This window comes from Callorhinus ursinus, unplaced genomic scaffold (assembly GCF_003265705.2).
Source record: "Callorhinus ursinus isolate GAN/ISIS: 27379988/994484 unplaced genomic scaffold, GSC_fseal_2.0 scaffold32, whole genome shotgun sequence".
Lineage (NCBI taxonomy): Eukaryota > Metazoa > Chordata > Mammalia > Carnivora > Otariidae > Callorhinus > Callorhinus ursinus.
The window spans coordinates 17,383,817-17,405,979 of NW_027397094.1; the positions used below are offsets into that span (position 1 = coordinate 17,383,817).

The 22,163-nt window shown below is 49.8% G+C and overlaps 1 protein-coding gene across 7 annotated transcripts in view; it reads right to left on the reverse strand.

Moving 5' to 3' along the window:
- The window catches only part of GALNT2 (polypeptide N-acetylgalactosaminyltransferase 2), a 181,272-nt gene that overhangs the window by 56,006 nt on the left and 103,103 nt on the right, over nucleotides 1–22,163 (reverse strand). For all 7 annotated transcript variants that reach the window (XR_012374330.1, XR_012374331.1, XR_012374332.1 and 4 more), the window contains exon 3: nucleotides 9,042–9,195. Coding sequence is in view for 3 of the 7 variants with exons in the window: in XM_073879065.1 (XP_073735166.1) it covers nucleotides 9,042–9,195 (154 nt within the window). In the remaining 4 variants the exon portion in view is untranslated. The remainder of the gene's footprint in view (nucleotides 1–9,041; nucleotides 9,196–22,163) is intronic.

Here is a 22,163-nt window from a genome sequence, read left to right on the forward strand (position 1 = left end):
AGTGATGGTGAAGCAACGTGTTCAAGTGGGTGGCTAATTTGTTCAGAGCCAGAGATTCATCTCATTTACCAACAGCAGGCTGATGACCCCCATTTTTATTGCTCTAATTTCTTTCTAAAATAGGTGGAATCGCCATTTCAAAGTTATTTCCTCAACTGTTTTTGGTCGATAACAACACTCTTCAACGTCATGCTTGCATGAGAAGACCCACTTGCCCCTCAGCGCGATGGAGGCATTCATACAGAGAAGGCTGAACGTCTGCCCTCAAAGGCATGCACATATCCAGAGCAAAGCTTAACAGAGTAACAATTCAGTCTTTGCTCAAAGACTTTGCTGCTTTCTCATGTACATAAGCTGCTAGTCACACAGAATAACAATACAATAATATCCTGTATTTGTGTAGTTGTTTGCAGCTTATGAAGTTCTTTCACAGACATCTGAGCCTAATAGCAATGTGTAAGACAGAGAGGGCGTACATGATCGTGGTTTTGCAGATAGGAAACCCAGAGTTTACAGAGATTATTTCAACCCTAGTTTGGGAGTTAAGTGACAGAGCCATTAACCACTCAAGTCCACAGCTATTTCTACTTATTTTCATTTGTGATAGACAGTGCTGCTCAGGGCAAAATCTATGAACTGTCAAGATTCAGACTGAATTTAGATTCCAAAGAGAACACTCAGGTTTTTTTTCCCTGCTTTCAGTGATAGTAAAGTTCTTGGTATAGACCAATCTACCCCCTAAAAGCAACTAGAAATTTTGGATGAAACACACCAAAAAATCTATTTGAAGGCACTGGAGAGTTTCACGAGGCAGCTGGCTGTTACAGGGCCAGGTTCCCAGAAAGAGGAGAGGCCCCCAGAGTAAGGCCAGCGTTCTCTGATCCCCTTCCCCTCAAGCAGTGTGAAGCCAAGAGACGGGATAAGCCCAGCAGAAGTGAGGGCTTTGCAGGTAGGGAGGCAAGGCAAGGTTCTGCAGGTGGCATGGAGCTGGGGAGGCCAGAACTGGAGTTCAGGTCTTGCCAAGGAAAAGAGGCCCTAAAAAACATCCTGGACTTCCAGGTGGAATCCCAAAGGGCTACTTCCTAGTAGCCAAAGAGAACTGGAAATTCACCGGCACTCTATGAAAGACTGAAACCCAGCTTTATGGCAGCTCAATTCCAGACCTGACCCAGGTGATCTGTCCTATTTTAACTGTCTGCCAGGGAGCAAAACTAAATCCTCTTTGGAGGATGAAACACCAGCCTTTAAATATCTCTATATTTGTTCATACCCAACAAAACACAACAACTGAAATTAAGAATGCAGCAGATGGACTTAAAAGCAAAACAGATATAGCAGAGGAAAGAATCAGTGAACCAGAAGGAAGGCCAACAGAATTATATCTAGATTAAAGCACAGGGAATAAAAAAGAATAAATAAAAAGGAAAAGAGCACAAGAGGGGCACAGGACATTTAGAAATATCTAACAAAGATGTAATTAAGGCCCAGAGGAAGTGGGGAGAGAAAACGGGGCACAAGCAAAACTTACCAAAGACATGAAGTTACAGATTCAGGAAATCTACAAACACAAACAGGTTCAATACAAAGAAAACACTTAGGCACATTTCAGTGAAGTTTCTGAAAACCAAAGACAATGTCTTAAGGCAGCCAGAGGAAAAAGTTAAAATGCCTGCAAAAAAAAAAAAAACAAAAACCCCAAAAACCAAAAACCGCTACAGTAAGATTAACGGTTGATATTTCACCAGAAACAATGGAAGCCCAAAGACAACAGAACGACTACCTAAATGTGCCCAAAGTACAGTCAACCTAGAATTCTAAATTCAGTGAAAATACTTTTCCCAAAACTAAAAGTGAAATAAAGGTATTTTCAGACAAATAAAAGGATAGCATTCATTGCTAGTAAAGTGGTATGAACATAAGTTCTCAGACAGATGAAAAATGGTCCAGGTGCAAAAGTGAAAATTATAGGAAATGAGGAAAAACGGAAACATAAATATATGAATAAACTGAAAAGACATTTACTACATAAAACAACAGAAGATGTCCTGTGGAGTTTACACATAAAGAGAGAATTAAACCATATGACAACAAAGAGTGTCAAAGGAGAGAGGAAAGCTAATGGGGTAAAGAGCTATAAGGTCTGCGCATTGTTTGGGAAATAATAAAATTATTCATTTATATTAGATTCCCATTAAGTAAAATATGCAACAAGCTAATAGAGGGAGAAATACTTAAACCAAAAGAAGCAGAAAAGAGGAGGAAAAGGAACACAAAGCAGGTGGTGGGAATAGGACACCGACAGAGGGATGCTAGCGTTAAATCCAAATACATCAGAACTTGTACTAAATGTAAAAGGACTAAATACTGTAATTAAAAAGACAAGATTGTCACAGTGGATAAAAATCCAAAACCCAATTAGCTGCTACTCACAGGAGATATGCTTTAAATATAAGAACAAAAAGGTTAGAAATGAAAGCATGGGAAAAGATAGATGACCTTTCCCGTGGGAACGGAAAGAGAGCACACTCTTCCATTACGTTCCCTGGAGAAGCTGAGACTGGAAGGAGAGAATCAAAAACCTTGCTTCTTCTCAATTTCTCAGGATTCCATCAGCATGTGGCTGGCGGAGAGCTGATGTGTCTCAGGCATTTGGCTCTAAGTCACCAACTCTTGCTGCTTTTTAGGTGCATTTAGGTCTCATGCCAGGACTCATGCCTGAAAACCAGGAGTGGGAAAGACACCTGTGAAGAACGATGGCAAGACAGCCACACTGGAGACGGAACTCTGAGTGGGCGGTCAGGTGTATGGCGCTCAGGTTCCTCCACTGACCGCCGTGCTCAGCCACAGGCAAGTGGCCCAGCTTCCGAGGCTCCCCATCCACCCTGCAGACACGCCATCAATGGCACGGACTTCCCAGGGGCTCGGGGCTCTAGATATAGGTGGTGCCTTAGTGGGGGCTGGGGATATCCCAAGTGCCTGCCATGCCCTAAATGTGCTGCTGCTGACAAAACAACAAAGGGGGAAACCACCTCCGTCCAGCGCGTGGTCAGCAACTCTGCCTCCTGGGTGAGGGTCCTGCGGTTTCTGGAGGCGGGCTCTCAATTCACAGGCTTCTGGAGACCGGTGGATGATGCCATCAGAAGAATAATATCCCTACCTACTTGACAGGAATGCTAGCAGATTAAATACAATCAGTGTGCATGAAAGGCTGAGCACAGGCCATGACTGATAAAATGTCCAAAAAAGATTCTGTTATTGTTATTATCGAACAGACTCTAAAGGTTCGCTGTTATGCTACAGCCAAACTCCCTCTGCCCCACTGGCCACAAATGCCCACAAGGCCACTTGAACGTAGAGCATGCCTCGTGTGGCACCTGCCTCCTCCACCGGGACCCTGCCTGGTGGGACAGAGGAAGTGCAGTTCGGTCTGCAAAGCGGGGGGCTGGACATTCATGGGTCTGAGCCCTGCCGAGCTGCAGAGGGAGCAGGTGCTCTGAACAGTCTGCCGTGAAGCAGGTGCCACGTCGGGAGGTTGGCTGCACGTGTTCATAAGACACCACTTTTATAAGAAAAAATGTGCAATGAAAACAAAGCCTTGGGCCCCCAAAGAGCCCCCCGTTTCGTGCACCCACTCACGAGGAGCCAGATTCCCGTCAGAGATGCACTTCTGTTTCCCCGGGTCCTCTGCTCTCCGAAAAATCAAGCTCTGAGCCCTATAATGATTGCCTACGCCAGTGTCCCTCCAAGCAGCTGAGTTTACGTAGAAAACTTTTTCTTGGCTTCCACAGTGTTTACTCCTACTGAGTAACAATGAGAAGTTTAGATCATATTCTTCCCCACAACCTTTAATCCTGATAGGCCACTCTTAAAATAACTGACATCAATGCTGACATTCCAGCCAGAATAAACAGCACAGCCCATTACTTAATATGCCTGCCCTCTTGTTGAAATTTTCCAAAAAATTAAAGAAAGAAAGGGAGAATGGCCCCCTCAAGAGTCCTGATCTCTGTGTTTGGGCAGCATTACGGCCAGACATTTGAAAACACTGGTTCAAAACACAGCCCTTCAGTGATGAGCCTGAGCAAAACCAAACCAAACCTTACAACTCTCATTCACAGACGGAGTAAAAACAGCGTTTTGTCGATTTTGAGCCTGCCAGATGAATCCATTAGGTAGGCAACTTGGATGCACTTCTTTCTGAGAGAAGGATCCTTTGTGGATGCAGTCGAGATAGCCCTGTTCTCAGGAGCAGTATTTTAGTTTTCAACTCAAAAAAGCTTCAAAACCTTTCATTTTTAATTTAGTGATCAAAGGAAAGGGTGGTGACACAGAGAGAAACTTTCTAATCATTTAACTTTTGCAACCTGAGCAAAACCTGTTCTTTTACCAAGCAATTCTCATTTTTCAGCGCCTTGAATACATAAATGAAAAGGAATGGTGTTTGGCTGACAGGGAAAAGAAGAACAGAACCATATCCTACAAACTTCTTGGGTTGCACTTGATTTCTGGACTTGACTTTCCCATCAGATACATTTCCGGGCAAACAAAACAACACGCGCTCAAATGCAAACCAAAAACAAACAACACAAAACTCTTCTGAGTTGGGTGCTGGAAAGGCTTTCTCATACCCCTACTCTAAGAAGGCAACACTTCTCATCACCCACAGGAAACAGTTAGCGGTCTACCATGTTGGCCCATACTCCCAAGTGTTAGCCTTGGCTTCACATGTGCAGCTGAAAATTTCAACGGAGGAGTCATTCAGAGCTTGGTCTTTGGGCCGCTCCTTATTTCTATGTTCCCTGCCTTGGAGATGACATCCATCGCATGATTTTAAGGACCATCTGCATACGGACCATTCCCAAGTTCACACTGCCGCCAAGACCTTTCTCCTGAACACCAGACACACATCTGATCACATACAACGCATCTGGAACTTAACACGTCCAAATGTTAACTCCGGATGTGTCCCCCACACCTGCTCCACTCAGCCTCCCCCATCTCACTTAAAGGCAACCTGTCTCTTCCCTTGTTCTAGCCATAAGCCTTGGAACTCTACCCCTCATCCAATCCATTAGCACATCCTGTTGCCCCCCCCCTCCTTCAGTATGCATGTATCTGGATCTGTCTGATGCTGCTTTGCATGATCTTTTGCCAGGCCCGTAACAACAGCTTCCCAGAGGTGGGATGGGGTAGAAACAAATAGTCTGAAAAGCACTTTCGAAATTCCCATCAGTTTTTAATTTGCTTTTAGTCGTGATAGCTTATTTGAGATTTCAAATAAGATTAAATGAGGTAGAGAAGTTTTGTTTTTTTTTTTTTTTTTGGAGTGGAGAAACTGCACTTTCAAGAATAGCATGGGCTTCCACTTTCTAATTTCTAAGGGTTTCCTGTATGTCAGATCTAGGATTTCACTCCCACACGCTTTTCTAGGCTTCCTGCTTCTATGTGTGGATTTTTTTTTTTGGCACAGTATTTTTTTATACACTTAAAAAGGTAAATAAAACATAGCCCAAATGTGTGGAGTTTTTGTTGTGTTTTGTTTTTGCTTTTGCAAGGCTCTGAATCCCTGATTCCTTGTATCTATCCCAAACGACAAACACTAAGGAGTAGAGTGTAATTGCAGTGCCTTCCAGTCCTGAAGAACACAAACACGGTAGAGTTATCTGGGGTTCATCTTGGGGCTCATCTGATCTCCACTGCTTAACAATCTCCCTTTCACTCACTCCCCTTTATTTTTTTTATGACTCTTAACATCACTAATGACTCAGTGGGCACTCACCATATGTCAAGCTCTGTGCTAAGCAATACACTCACTCAACAAATATGTACCGAGTTTATGGAGTGCCGTGAGTTGTCCAATAACAGCCCTGGACATGCTATCTCACTATTCTTAGGCGTAAAGACAGACGAACGTGTAAATAAGTCAAACTTATTTTGTTTGGTGTGTAGGTGGTGATATGAATTATGGAGAAAATCAAGTGCGTGGGGGATTAGGAATGCTGGCATGGGGGCCAGGACACTGCACTCCTAGGGGAGGCAGTCAAGGTCAAGGGCTGCCTCGCTGATGTGGCTCTCGCACAAAATCTCGCGGGAGGAGGAAGTAGCCCTTGTGAACATTCTGTTTAATCCTCACAGTAACCAGGGGTGATCGTGCGACATCGTCTTATAAATGATAAAGGCCACAGAATTAAGAACTGGAGAGTCTGGGATTGTGACCAAGATCTGCGTGACTCCAAAGACCTTGTCCTTAATTAACCACGTGCATTGCTTTCAGATTTATTCTAAGCGAAGACTGAACCCAAATGTTTCCATAATCCTAGACCAAGGGGGATACTGCAGAAACAAAAAAGTGACATCTGTGTGAAAGGTCAAATGCCTTAATCGCTCTTTATTAGAGAAACGGTGGGGGGGGGGCGGGGAGTCACAGAGGTAACTGATCTCCTTAACCTGACATTTAATCCGAGCAGTTCTCCTCGAGCTCACACTTTGAGGACGGCACACTGGCTCGGTTCCAGGCATCCGACGGACTTGGGCAGACTTTAATTTAGCCGAAGTCAAACAAACATGGAAGGCGTCCCAGCTGTTCCTTTAACACATGCAAATGAACGTGACACAGTAGCTGGAACTCAAATTAGCCCCACCTATAATACATCCCACCATGAGATGAATAGTCAAACATCTGTTTGGACAAACTCCTATCTCAAAAAGTGAAAAGAAGCTATGTCTGTCTATGTATAGTTTGGGGGACTTTGAAGGGGCTCGCAATGGGGAGGCAGAACCACAGCCCACACACTGATGGGCTGTCACCAAAGACACTACTTTCTCGCAGCTCGAAGGAAAAGTCTGTGGAGGGAGAGCCACAGCAGAAAAGCCACTCATACCCAAATGGTGCAGTGACACGCGCACCATCTCACGGAGACAGGATTCCAAACAGGATTCCAGCCACCAGGTAAGGTTTCGGAGCTCGATTCTGCTAGAACTTTAACCACTCTCTCGGGTTTAGGCCAAGCCCCTCTGAAAAGCCACACTGCCCCTTTCTGGCCTTAAGTTGGCTGCTCCTAATCACTGGGCAAGTTTTAACACAGCGGGAGCCTCAGTTTCCTCCCCGTGCAATGAGGACAACCTTTGTGTCCAGCGCCATGAGTCCGGAGGATGGCGTGAGGGTGCCCCAAAGAGCATTTGGCACAGTTAGCCTGGGGATGGATGGTGGTGGGGATGCAGGCACCTGGGACCTCCCCCCAGATAGGCAGGCACATCCACACCTTGGGATGGGACTTTCAAGGGTCCCAAAGCCTCCCTGTGGCCTCCCTGGGGTCCTTGGATCCCAGGTCAGCAAACTCTATTTTAGAGAGGGTGTTAAACAGTTAACCATGCTGACTTTAACCAGGAGTGCAGCATCAGGACGGACTGCCCCTGAAGAAGAATGAATGGATCACAGGAGATATTAAGCAACCTCCTGGACTGGATTTAGAAAAATGGTAGGATTTTAATATCACATACATTTACATATCGATCATATGTTTCATATACTAAATATATCACACACACACACTGCACGCTTACTTCCCCAGTCCAAAGACTTATACGTCTACATCCTTACGCGCTGCTATGGGTGAACAGAGCTGTCTAGAACGCAAAGAGACCTGTTAAGGGAGTGAGCACTGGCAGTTAACTGGTACCTACACAGTTAAGTCAAGTTCCCCTGAAAGTAGGAGAGAAGACAAATACTTTCCACATATGATACTACCTTACAAAATAAGGGCAAACTTTAAGATGTGTTTGTGTGTAATTTCGTTGACTTTCGTCGCTCATCAGCTTACCCTCCTGTCAATCCCTGGACACACACCCAGAGCAATCGGATCCCTGGCTGGCTCCCGGGAAGCCCAGCGCAGCCTGTCACAGCCACATCGCTGACCCTCTTTCCGGAGGCCTCCAGCTCAGGACCCACCCCTCCTTGGGGCCTTTCCTGGCCTTCCCACCTCCTGGGGGCCCCAAATGCATTGATTTGGAACAGACTGTCCAAGCCTCAGGGTACTGCACCCCTTTGCTTCCTGGTGCACCTGTCATCCCCCACCCGCCAGGACAGGCCAAGACCTTTCTGACTGGAATCCCAGGTCCCAAACACAGCGTCTAAGTCGCAGTAGATGTGCAACCATCATGTGCCAGCCCTGACAGAGGACCGACTCCCTAAGTTACTCAGTGAGCAGGAACGCCCACCCAGCACCCAGGAAAGCAGCTGCCCTCCAAAGGCAGCTGCTTGTTTTTTTAACAATCCGAAACAAGACGAGTCCCCAGCAAAGCCCATGGGAACAGCCTCCCAATCAGAGGTTCTTACCAGCAAGGCTTAGAGGTAAGAGTAAGGGCTAGGGATACCACTCCCCTCGTAAGTGGTGGCGAGCACACGTCAGTATGGCTGCAGACCTCGCTGGCCAAGCCCGATAAACCCCAGGGTGCCCTCTACTCTCAGGTCCCAGAGCCCTGAAGAATCAATAGAAGGATGCAGACAAGAGCTCCTGCTGTGGTCAGAGGTCACCCTGTGCCTCCTGTCTCGATTTCACACCCACCCTGCTAGGCCGTCTCCTTCCCCTTTCTACTCCCTACAGCATTTCCGACTTACACTGTCCTAATAAGCAAGAATTCCCATTTTCTTCCTGCCAACGAGGTCGTGAACAACAGGAACCGATGCTTGTGCGTGTGGATGGATTTTAGAAATGACACGTGATGAGTGAACATGAGGCCAGTAACACAACTTTCTCCTACTGACTCCCACGCTCTGGCCAGCAACCCGCAGCCTCCGGATCCTGCCTCGGGGCATCTGCAACGCTGGAATCCGATCCCAAATGGGCCTGTCACTTCCCGTGGGTGAAGTCCCATTGCCGTGTGCCTCAGAACTTTTCCTAGCTTTGCCACCCCATAAAAGACACAACACATGATCAGCTGCCCGGAGGAACAGAAAAAATGTTAGTGGCACAGTAAAAGCTACTTACTGGGCTGCGGGAAAGCAAGTGAAGCCCCGGGCCCACACCCGGCTCCGTACTTACTGGTCGTGTCTGGTGTCAGGTATGGCTCTGTCCATCCGCAGCTTATCACTTTCCACCTGGTTGAATTTGTTGCGGGCGTAGGGGTCCTGCCCGGAGCGGACCATCGTCCCTCCGACATAAGCTTCCTGGTTAAAGTCCCGCCACCGCACTTTTCCTGCAAGAAGCAGAGCAGAGGGTGTGGGACCGGGAAATGAGCCCAGCATGGCCAGCACACACCACAGAAACTGTGCTACCTTAGGGATTAGTGCCCAGGCTTTCCTCCCCCAGCAACTGTCATCGCAAACTAGCTGGAAACAGCCCGAGCGAGCACCATCATGTCCATACGTTGGACAGTTTGCAACAGGGAAGTTAGACTTGGACCTCAGGTGTTGTCTAGTGAGTAACAGTCTCTGCCCACCGAAGTATGCATAAGCATGGTAAGAGAGGAGGTTTTCATCTGCTTGTCCCACCTGCCCAGGGATTACGGTGATGCCGCAAAGCACCTCAGATATGGTGAAAAAGATAATGTCCAAAATCAACATAAGGCATCCCATCATGTTACGTCAGGTAACTCAAAAATAAATGTCTTTTTAAAAATATTTATTTATTTATTTTGAGAGAGAGAGAGTGCGCGCACATGAGTGGGAGGGGCAGAGGGAGAGGGAGACTCTCCAGCCAGACTCCACGCTCAGTGTGCAGCCCAGTGGGGCTCGAACTCACAGCTCTGAGATCAGGACCTGGGCCGAAACCAAGAGTCGGATGCTTTCACCGACGGGACCACCCAGGTGCCCCACAGAAATAAATGTTTCAACAAGGAATAACACCCCCAAGAACACCCCTTGGTGAGACTCCCTCAGGGATTCTTCTTGGAGCGGCTGCCATGTGTGTCCCCATGAGGGGGTAAGCGAAGCCATTCCTACCACACACACCTCCTAAGGGAATGGAGGCACGGTGGCCTGTCCACGCGTGCGGCGCCCTGACTCATGATCAGATACGCAGCTGCCGCTCTAGAAGGCCAAGCACGGGGTTCTCCAGGAACACGGCAGTGGACTGGGGAGCATTTCCTAGGATCTGGCACAGGTGCCGTGCTGGCAGTAGCCTGGGATCTACAAGAAAGAAAGCACTGCAGGGTGGGGTGAGCCTGGACAAGCCCGGGCGTGATGAGGACAGAACCTGGAGAAGCGTGCGAAGCCATCAGCTCTCAGAGGGAAAGAGAAAATTCAGGACTTGATGGCCACCCCAGCTTTAGACGGCTGTTCGCCACTTGCTACATTCATGATCGTGGTCAAGTTTTTTATCCTTTGAAACAGTTTCCTAAAGATAAACAAATTTAAAACAATGAAAAAAGGCTCTTCATGATGATTTAATGGCCTATTATGTGCCAGTTTGGTAGGTGTAGCAAATTCAAGCCAAACTCAAAAAGGAAACTATGACAACAACCCTGCCCCATGAAGCTCATGAAATTCCAGGTGGTCACGGTGCTGTGAAGAAAAGGCACGAAGGGGCAGACCATTCGGGGGTTGCTGTTTTATATGGGGTGTCTGATGGGGCTCTCTAACAGGGTGACTTGGAGCAAACACCCAGACAGAGGGAGGGAGTGGGCCACGTAGCCCTCCGAGAAGAACACAGGAAAATACCCAGGGAACCGCAGTGCAAAGGCCCTGGGGTGGCAGTGAGCTCGCCTGTCCAGGACCAGCCAGGAAGCCAGGTTAACAGAGTGAGGTGCTGGTCAGAGAGGTGAAAGCAGGCCTGCTGACAGCTACCCAGAACAGACCAATGTGTGCGGGCCAAAGCTCTTCTGCCTCACGTCAAATGTTGGTTGGGTTGGTTAAGTAAAGATCAACAAGACCTATATACGTGCTTTTCCAACATGGATCTCTCCACATACAATCAAAAGACTGGTTCCTTTCTCTATTTCAGAGATGAGGACACTGAGATTTCCTTACAGGAGATCTGTTCAAGGCCAAAGAATAAATTTTCTATCTAAAAGCTCATCTGCTTCTTGTTGCAATTGTCCCGCAAGGTCAAAACCCCCCATCTCATCGCGGCTGGTTGCCGTGGAAATGATGCTTGGGGTCACAGAGGTCCAGTCTCTCAAATGGAAAAGCAGTTTCAAAACTCACGAGCTCTCTGGCCAGGACTATATCGTGCCCCCAGTAAATGTCTGGTCATGGGAGCCAGCCAGAGGGTCAGCATTTTCTCCCACCTAAAATAAAATGTTTCCAAAACATTTTTTTTTGGAAACATGTTTTTCATGCTAAGGCAACCCCAGAAATACTTATCAATCCTCCTCTTTCCCCACCTTTCTGCCTTCCCCCTCATAGACTCTTGAGGACAGAGGAGGAAAAACCACCCACCTGTGCTCAGACTAACACAAATCAGAGCCGCAGCTAAAATCTATGCGTGCAACACTTACTATGGAATCTAAATGAGCTGGTTCCCACTAATGCTTAATGGCCTGAATACTCTTTACTGCAACTAGGAGCTTGTAACGATGGAACCGGGAACTGTGGAGCCCCATCCACAGCCAGAGAAGCGACCATCACCCAAGAGATGTTCCATCGCTAATTCTGCTTATGCTCCACGTAAGCCTCACTGGGAGCCCTGGGGACAGGAAGAAGGAGGTCCGCTCACTCTCAGTCGGTGTGGGTCTGTGTGTGGAAAGAGCAGTGGCTAAGGGCCAAGGCCTCTGCCGAGCTCCTGGGGCTTCAATCCCACCTGTGCATCTTGTGCTATCAGACCCCCGCCCCTTTTCTGGAAAAGACCTGAGTACAGCAGAGGGTTTTATGGGATGCCTGATGTCAGTCGACTGGGGGGACTTGGCCCCAAGCCACTGGTTTATACTAGGTGTGGATTATATGCTAGGCATCTCAGTGGCTCCTGAATGAACAAAACCAGACCTGTCCTGTGGAGGTTAAGTTCTAGAAGATGGAGGGAAGACAATCAATAAAATGACCATCCTAATCAATGTATGATTAAAAACTGAGCCAGGTGTCCTGATGGCAAGAATTGTAGTTCTATGGAGGCATCTAACAGAGGAAACTGATGCAGTCAGGGAAAGCAGGGAAGGCTTCCCCGGGGAAGGCCCACCTGAGCTGAGATCTGAACAATGAGTAGGAGTGACAGAGGAGAAGCCATCCTCCAAAGACGATAGGAACCCACTCAGAGGCAGCCCACCGTGACTGCTGCCGACTCGGGAACATCTTCATCAGGACTCCTGGGGGCTCTGCCTTGACTTGTGACGATTAATTTTCCCACGGCATAAGACCATTTTCCTGGAGACAGATTGTAACTGGTTTCTCTTTCATAAAAGTTTAGCAGTATGTTGGAACCCAGCAGGGACGTTCGAGCATGTTTGACTAAAGGATGCACATTTTTCTCTCCTGTCCCAGATGTCATGACATGCGTGTATGCACACAAATGCAATGAAGATCTAGTCTGTTCTGTTTTCCTTACGTGGGTGTGACAGATCCTCTAATAAAGGGTCACAACCTGTAATTTGAAAAATGCAGGGCTAAAGAACCATTATAGAAAGGAGTTATTTCTGTATTATGTAGAATTCCTCAGCTTGGAGCCGCCCGAAGAGGCAGAGGCAGGAAAGAGAGCAGGGTTTCCAGAGGGGACATATGCCCTAGTCTGATTCCGGGCAGCAAGGGGAGCCCCCAGAACAGGAGGGGCATAAGTTACAGGTTGGAGAGAAATAGTCCAAACAGTAGATATAATGTCTGAATATCCTGACTTTTAAAAAATGCCACTCATATATCATCTTGCACTTCTATTGCCTCTTTAAAATTTGTAGAAAAGAGCCTTGCAAATTAAGAGCTTTAGAAAACAAACACACGGAAATACATGCAAATCTAGTGACCGTGCACTTGGCTAGGCAGAAGCAGTGGACAGGAAATACCCCAGAGATAGAAAATGTTATAGGAAAAGCCAGAAACCAGCTTCACCCCCAAAGACGATGGGAAAACAGCCTGCAGTTAAAGAACACGACAGCAGAAAGCAGATATTACCCTAAGAAGGCCCGTGAAAACAGCTCTTTTATTAAATGAAGTTATGAAAATACTGATGAAGAAACTGATTTCCAGAAGATGGACTTCTCTGGGAAGGAGGGACTGTGTGGCCTTGGGAGTGCTGAAACCTATGATTCTGTAAACCTGAGAGTCTTTCTGATGGTCACTGTGTGGGTAGGATGAGGCACCTGTCTGTGCCCAGTGCGGCCAGGGGAGGACCCCCCACCCCGTGTGAACACATACAGCCAGCCCAAGCCCACCTTGCCTTTCAAGGTCAAGCTTGCCCTTCAAGGTCAAGCTTCTCGGAGAAGCAGGCGGCTTCCAATGCTGCCCCACCTGCCTCCCATCACCCTGGGCACATGCCTTCCCCTCCCAGCTGGACTGGGAAGGAGCGCCTCACCCCAGAGCCAAATCTGTTTTGTTGCTATTTCTCACCCATGGACCCCAGCACCCCGCGCGCACTGCACGCACACACTTGTTGACCCATCTATTATGGATGGTCTCCCCCTGGGTCTAAGGCACCCAAGGCTGATCCTGACAAAGCAACCCAAATCCTGCACACTGCCCCGAAGAACACAACTTCAGACTGGCTCTAAGTAGTGGCATCCTCGGGCAGCTGACACCCATGTCGGAGAAGCGCTCTCCACCCGGGCCGGACGGTGGCTCCTTCCCTTCGTTTGCTGACACTGCTGGCCCGGTGAGCCCGCCGGGCGGATCGCCGCTCGCCGCGCAGAGAAACTGAGGACGTGGCGTTAACGGTGGTCCCGCACCAATGCTGGGGTCACGGATGGGGCTTGGAGGTCCACAGCCGGCGTTCGCTGAACCCGAGCAGAGGAGCAGCCTGGAGGGGCAAGGGCCCGGGCCCGAGACCCAGGCGTGAGCTCAGGCCCCCCACCCCTCCTAAACCTCAGGACTGTACGCAAGCAGAACGACATTCCACCTCTGAAGTTGTGATGAAACATAAATGAAGCTATGACAGCAAGAACAGTTCCTAAGCCACTGAGTACCGTCCAACATTTACTGACTTCACAGGCAGAACGGGCCAAACACACGAACACGATCACCCCCACTTTGCTGATGTAACCCCTACCTCGGATCCTCACTGATCCTCACTGGGGAGGGTTGCTGGGAGCCGCCGCGCCCGCCCGGCCCCTCCAAGGCTTCCCCTGGGTGTCCCACCTCTGCAGCCAACCCTGGGGAATGAGTGGGAAGCCCTGGACGCGGGCGCCTCATCTGCCTTCCAAGGTTCCTGTGAGTACCTGCCCAGGTGAGCAGAGGCCAGAACACGCAGGAGAAGGCGGTTCACCCCTCCCTGCGGCCCACCTTCTGCCTCCGACCTCTGTTGCCCGCAAGGAGAGAGAAGGCGGGCCACCGGTAAGGTAACCTGTGTCCGCACCTCTATTCCTCCATCCCTACCTGCGGTGCCCAGGGAACACTTGGAAAAAACAACACAATGTCCGTCTCTGCTTGCTTCAGGGAGGGGGACAATGTGATGCCATCACATTTCAAAGGTGGGGCAGGGGAGAGGGGAGGGAAGGCTTGCTCGGAAGCGTGGGTGTTACTGCCCGGAAGAGGAACGGTCAGGATGGAGCCCAGGGTGGAACACGGGAGTCTGAGTGGCCTATTTTCAGATAATATTAGTTTTTTACTGTCAGTTATACCATGATCAGTGAGGCCCCTCAGTTTCTCACTTAAATTGTTTTCAAATTTCTTAGATGAGACAGATACCCCAGGACTGGGGGCAGGAAGCACAGTGCCCAGCAGCCTACCCTGCATACCAGGGGGTGCCTCCCTTCACCCTTCTGTCCTGCCCCCACCCCACCGTGAGGGCCGGCGGGGGCCAGCCGCAGACACAGACGCCCTCCTTCTGCTCAGAAGGGGATGGGGAGGGAGGGCCTGGGCCGCCTGGGAAGGCCATGTGTGTGCGGGACAGGGTGGGAGTGGGTTTCTGGTCCCATTTCTACCTTCCCATTTCCTGGTGAGGCCCGGAACCCACCCTGTCACATCTGACAGTTGGAAGACTCTCTTTTAAGGGCCAGCTCAGCATCTTGTTCCTGCTCACATGTGCAGTCCCGGGGAACTGCTCACTGCATAAGACAGCCATTCTATTTTGGGCAAACTTACTGTAAGGAAGTTCTCAATTTTGGAGAAAACATTCACTGCCTTCTGTTTTCCCCAGGTTGTGTGGAATGGGCCAGTATGGAGAAAATGCCAACCCTGAGCAAGCACACAAGAAGGAATGCAGCCTCTGCCCTTGAGCTACACACGTGCACCTTGTGGGAAAGGAGTGCCAACAAGCCATGTGGCCAAGATGAGTCTGTAAGCCAAGGGCAGAAAAAGCCCTGGAGAAGGGGCATTTTGGCTGTGTCTTGAGGCATGAGCAGGAGCCTGCCAGGCCCTGGGAGGGCTGTCCTGGAAGATGCAATGGGATGAAGGGCAGGGGGTGTGAAGACAGGGGATGACAGGAGAAAAGGAGGCCAGTCTGTGCCCAGCCCTGAGCCTCAGCCCTGGCTCAAGCGCTCAAACTGTATTCTCCACATCCCGGGGAGCACAGAATCTTCGGGCAGGTGATTGCTGACCAAATTTGCACTCCAGGAAGTGATTCTGGCTGTGGGAAGGATGGATGCTCAGTGGGGGGTAAACGTTTCCCCCAAACACCCGCCCCCTCAACTCCCTGCTCAGGAAGACCCTGCTTGCACCCGAGGATGAGTCCCAGGTCCCCAGAAGCGCATCTTTTCTTCTCTAAGCCCGGCGCCCGTGGGCCCGGAACCTGTGAGGGGGTCTCTGCTCTCCTCCAGTGTGCGCGGCCTCGCTGTCCACCCCCAGCCTGTCCTGACTCCTCAATGAGGAGCCACAGCAGAACCCAGTCCCCCAGTGTGGCACCTCTTGTTTACGGCTGAGATCTCATTCCCATTCTTGTCAGCCTCATCCCTGCACCGTCTACAGTCTACCTGTGAACCCTTACTAAACCGTGCCTCCCACCCATCTGCGCAGAGCCCGTGCCACGTGTACGTTAACAAATGAGGTATCGTAACACTGCAAGGCGGGGCTGCTTCTCAACGTGGCCACCTCCTCCAAGAGGCCCTCCTGGTGTTCCCAGCTACGGCCTCCCGCTACAGCATTCCTCTTCCCTCTTCCTCAATCACAGCTCCATTCCAACCACAGCTTTTGCCACAAACCTCCTCTCCTCTAAGAACTGAACTCAAAATTCTGCCGAGGAAGGAGCTAAGTCCACCCTTGAAAACAGAGATGACCGTGTGTGCGCTGCCCTTCCCCAGGAACCGCAGAGCGGGGTCTGCAGACACCCGTGGGCCCTGGCAGTGCCTGTCTCTGGGTTGGTCTGCCCTTGGGGACGCGTTCATTAAAGTCTGACAGGAGTGCTCAGCGCCTCTTCACCCAGCTCCGCCTGCAATATCCCTCCTCACCGCGTCGGGTGCACCTTTTCGGTGTGGACATCAGGGTCGAGAAAGAGGCGATGGAAACCAAACAGAAAGGGATGAGCTCTGCGTTCTCCCACTGGCGCCCTAGCTCTGAGCACAGGGGCAGGGCTGGCCTCCCTCTGCGGCCGCCGCCCAGCCCCCTGCGCAGGCCCCGGGCACACCTCCGGTGCGCCTTGCACACACACTCACATCGCCTGCCCGCAACTCTGCTTGCTGCCTGGTCTGCTGGCTTGTTTGCTGGCTTGTTTGCTCTTTTTGCTTCCAGGCAGGGGCCCAGCTGTGAACCTGCCACACAGTGCGTGTTTAATAATGCAAAAAAGGACGCCCCTAAAGGAGCCTTCTGCAACCAGGGCATTGCCTGCAGCCTCGACTCGCGTTCTGTGGCCGCTCCCACAGATCCATGGGGGTGCTGGAACTCTGGCCCTCCTCTCCTGCCCGATCTGGTCTCTGCGGGGAGCAGAGGCCAGTCCAGGGAGGGGCCGGCTACCGGCCGGAGGGAGCGAGAGTACTACCTGCCCAGCACCCTCGGATCAACACCCCGAGGCCCCCCAGTGGGGGCCAATCCCCTTCCAGCCTTCCAACCACAAGGAACAAGGTCCAGAGATGAGGGAGGGGGAGGCCCAGGGCAACCGCCTTGGCGGAGAAGAGCCCGGACCCGAAGGGACAGACCAGACCGCCCACCTGGGCCCCACGAGTCTCCGCTCACGGCCCCCGCGGGGAAGGCGTCCCAAGGTTGGTAGTGACAAGACAACTTCCTGCCACTCGTCCCTGCTGGCCCACACTGCAGACGCACCCCTGCCCACCCTGCAGCCGTTATCACCTGTTCCCCGGCCACGCCGACCTCAGGCCCAACAGCTTCTTCTGGTTTTCTTTTCCTGTCTTTGACTCCCACCCGTCCCCTGCCCACCCCGCTCTCATCCACACTCTGCAGAACCACAGAGCAGCCCTTGGGCAGAGAGGCCAGGTGGCGATCACAGGCACACAAGGTCCGCGGGGCCCAGACGGAGGCTGCGGGCAGCACAGGCGCTGAGGCCCACGGGAGGCCCCGCTCTGTGGCCCGAGGTTGGGGCCCGTTCCAGCTACCGCGGGGGTCTGAAGTGCCACCCGGACGGCATTTCCACAGAAAAGCTCGTTCCAGGCTCCTCATACCCAACCCTAAAACTGATCTTTTGGAAAAGACACTTTCCTAACCAGGGAACTACCTGCATTTGGATGATTTGCTCAGTTAAATTTAAAAGAATGCCACATTTCCAAACAACGTCATTTCTTTCTTAAAAACTTCCTGTTCACTAAGCCTCATCTTTAAGGCAACAATGACGTCCGTCAATGAAAACGAACCTTCAAAGGGTTAATACCACAAAACGCATGAAAACCCGAGTGCTCAGGGACATACCCACGTGGTCTCCACATCAGCGACTTCAGGTGGGATGGTCCTTTGGCAGATCCCCGACTGTGCTGCCGTGTGTCCCCGAGGACAGGTGTACGAGGGGAAGGAAAGTGCCTGGGCCGGCGTGTGTCCCAGCGGGCCAGCATTCGGGGGGTGAGGGCGGGGGCAGGAGGCTTCTGGATCCTGGAGGGCTCTCTGTGCCATACTGTAGTGCTACCCTCAAATCCTCCCCGGGAAGGACGGCTTCAACAAATTGAAAGCTAGTCTGTGTAAAACAGAGAAGCCTCTTCCGGGAAAGCAGCCAAGAAGGGAAATAGAATGTATTTTAAATCAAAGGACAAAGCCCTCAGATTTATTTTAACCTCCTGGTGATCTCAAATGGAATGTAATTTTACTATGCTTAAGAGAAAAAAAAAGTCCCTAATATTGTTCCTCTAGAAGGTCACAATGCTACAACATGAAAGAGGAGACCAGGGCAAGGCTGGGACTGCAAACAAATATATCCATCTAAATGACAAAGACATGTAAATAATACTTTATTATTTTTCATCACTGGATAGCTGGTATGACAGGAAATTTTGCTCACCCATGAGAAACTGTCTCCTGGAATAAGAAATCCTACACAACTCATTTTTAAGGACGAAAGAAGAGGAAATTCGAAGAAGAGATTAAAAGTTCTTTAATCACTTAATGAAAACAAAAGGAAAAAAATCAATGTTATAGGGTAAGTACCCTTAATTTATTCAAAATGACTGGTGCCATCAAAATAACTATAAAACACCACGAAGCAGTTCTGCTTTGCATTATGAGATCTACCCCTGGCCTGAATGCATGCATTTCTTTTCCAAATTTTAAATGGAAACTTTTCATGTTTCCGCTAAGGGACAGTGGTCTAATTTATAATTAATCTAGTTTGTTGTACTTGGTCTCTACTGATCACCTATTTTATCCCGAATATTAGTAGAAGTATCAGAGTGAACAGAATGGAAGCTGATGCCAGGAAAGTACAGGTGGAGAAAGAGGGAGCCTATTAACCAGTACCACAGGACAGACACTTCACCCAGACCCAATCCACACCACACAATCACCCTGGAAAATATGTTATTACTGTGCCCATTTTACAGATTGGGGAACTGAGACTTAGAGGTTAACGTGCAAAATGATGGTACCCCAACGCAAACCCAGGTCTCTCTCTTCCCAACTGTGGCCAACAACTCACTTTAAAGGAATTCTGGCGCAGCACCAAAGGCACCCCACAGGTCTGGGCAGGTCCCACTTCTGCCGGCAAGCACCCTCTCAGTTCCCCAGCCCCGCTCCCGCCCCGGGGGCCGGTGCGATGGAGTCTCTGAGTGGCAGCCCCGCACCCGTCTCTTGAATGCTGACGTCCTCTGTGATTGGAGTCCGAAGGAACCAGGGAAGCTATTTCTCTACAAGTGTGGGAACATCTCTTCATCACAACCCCTAGCATGCAGCCACTACTTAGGAGTTTCCAGTGATGGAGAAGTCATCGTTTCAAGAGGAGCCAGAATTGCTGGCCCAGGCTTCCTTATCCGCTAACAAAAACTGCCTGCCTGTGACCTCCACTCTCTGGAGTCTCAAATAAAAAGAAAAAAAAATGAGACTTCAGCCTCTTTTCTGTGGCGGCCTTCTGACCATTTGGACATCACGATTCCATTTTCCCCTTCTAAGCCCTTCTGTAAAAACATGCCGTTATTTTAAGTGCTCCTCATCAGATGCTGTTTCCGGCCCCCTCACGTCTGAGTCACATCATCTGGACCCACTTCAGCTTATGAGCGTCTCGGAAAACCCTGTGCCCGTAGCGGAACAGAGGAGTTCAGGTGTGGCATGCCAGCATGGAGAGCTCTAGACACCATCTGAATTGTTCTGGATGCTCAAGTTCCACTAAGAAAGCTTCAGACAATTTTACTTTAATAGCTTTATCACACTTCTGGCTACTGACCTGATCGATGTCCTCATTTTTTTTTTCTTACTTGTTGGAAGGAGGGGTGGAAGGACATTAGAAGGTTTGTCTTTTCATGCTGGCTAGGGTGCAAGGAAACAGGCCCCCTTCTTTGGAAGACAATTTGGCAATTGATATAAAAAAATCCTTGAACACATGCCTTGGACCTGGAGTTTCTCTTTTAGGGATTTATTTCAGGGAAGTAATTAAGGGCATATAAAGATTCACCTCAATGGATGTTGGCTGGAAACCCTCTATAAGTTCTACAATACAGGCTAAGTTCAAGGAGCTTAGGTAATGGGTACATGGCTGTCATTAAAAATGCTGTACAGGAAGTATTTCGGGACATGAGAAGGTGTTTATGATAGAATACTCCAGAAGAAACAAGTCCAGTGTGGTGCCGCATGTATAAAAATGTCGATGTAACCGGCTGCTAGGGGCTGCTTGTGGCCTGTCCTGAGCCATCCCGGGAGGAGAAGGGAGGCGGGAGGCGTCCTCCATGACAGACTCAGGGAGAACCCTGAGGTGCTATGACCGGGAGAGAGGAGCATGTGTGAGTAGACTTCCCAGCTAATCCCCCAAATCCTTAGCAGTGTTACTTGCCTGGTAGACTATTCGATACGTTTTATAAGAACTCACGAAAACACTGAAAAGCCCCAGAGCTGACTCAGACATTGTGTCTAGGGCCCCAGGCCTCCTGTACCTGGGCCTGGCCCATCTGGATGTAGACACTGGCTCGCCTTAGTCAGGAGCCTGGCTATACGCCCAGGACGAGTGTGGAGGAATGGGCGGTGCCAGAGTCACAAGGGTTACTTTGGGGTGGTAGAATTATGTGTGAATAATCTTCTTATTTTTGCTTATCTGAATTTCTTAGATATTCCACAAATAGTATCTTGCTTGTTTTTAAACAAGATGCTTCCCCGAAGGATACTCAGCCACATATTCTCTTCTCCTGGACCTCGGGCCTTGGTCACAGCAGGGCACACGGAGCTCGCTGTCCCACGGCTGTCGCATGGGGCTCCCCAGACAGTGTGGCTCGCAGGGCACGCGGTGCAGAGAGATACAGGGGATGAGTGTTCGGCCCTAAGAAGCAAGAAAACTCTGACCCAGGCTACAACATGGATGAACCCGGAGGACACCGCACAGAGTGAAATACGCCAGTCACGAAAGGACAAGTACCGTATGATTCCACTTATCTGAGGTGTCGAGAGGAGAGAAGTTCACGGAGACAGGAAGTAGAATGGTGGCAGCCAGGGACTGGGGGAGGGAGAATGGGAGTTAGCGTTTCATGGGGACAGAGTTCCGGTCCGGAAAATGAGGAAGTTCTAGAGAGGGATGGAGTGAGGGTCACGCAACAGTGTGAGTGTGCTTAATGCCGCTCGACCGTATGCTTAGAAATGGTTAAAATGGTAAATTTTATGTTACGTGTATCTTACCACGATTAAAAAAAAAAAAAGCGCACAATGCTGGGGCCCAATAAATCCCTCAGAAGGAGAAAAGGTCAGGGGAGCATTTTTCCCGACTCTGCAGCAATGCTGAATAAATACCCAAGTGGCTCATCTCATCTTTCTTTGGGCAGGTGGGAAGCAGAAAAGCTAAAACGTTTCCATTAGCATCCGCGGCAATTCACACCGGGATTGAGGTTCTATTACACATTTTGCCACTCCCGTGTCATTCGTCTTTGCGTGAACGTGAGCAATTTCTGTTTTGAGAAACCAACCGTCTTGGGTAATGAAGCGACAGTGGGCCGGGCTGGGGTGGGAGAAGACACCATGATGGATGGTGGGGGACCTCCCAGACAAACCAAAATGTAATCAGGACTTCTCCCTTCTATCTGTGTTTTTTCGAGGCCTCGCCCCCTCACAGGTGGTTATAGTGGAACATGAGCATGACACCACGGTTTCAGAAAGACAAGAAGAGAATCCGCTCTTAAAGGACACGTCACCATCTGAAGGACGAGAGCGCACTACGAAGGGCCTTGTCCCCAGCCAGCCTCAAAGACAGACCTGGGCCTTGCCACCCATGGCTCGTTTCTGTCCTTCATCGTCCTGGACCATCGGCCAATGCCTGCTAATCTCAGCAGTCAGATCGAGAGAAGCTGAGGACACAAGAGGAGAAGGCACAGGAGGGCCAAATACGGGGAGAGACTAACTTTCAAAGCAGAAAGCTTTCTCTGTACCTGGGGGGGTGGGGGACGGGGGAGAAAAGATGAAATTCGTCTCCATCAGATTTTCAAAAAACCAAAAATTGACAAATAACCACTCTGTTTGAAACAACACTTTGAAAAACCAGCACCAAAAAGAAACTTCTGGGGCTGAAATGGAAGAATTGGTCCTGGAACCT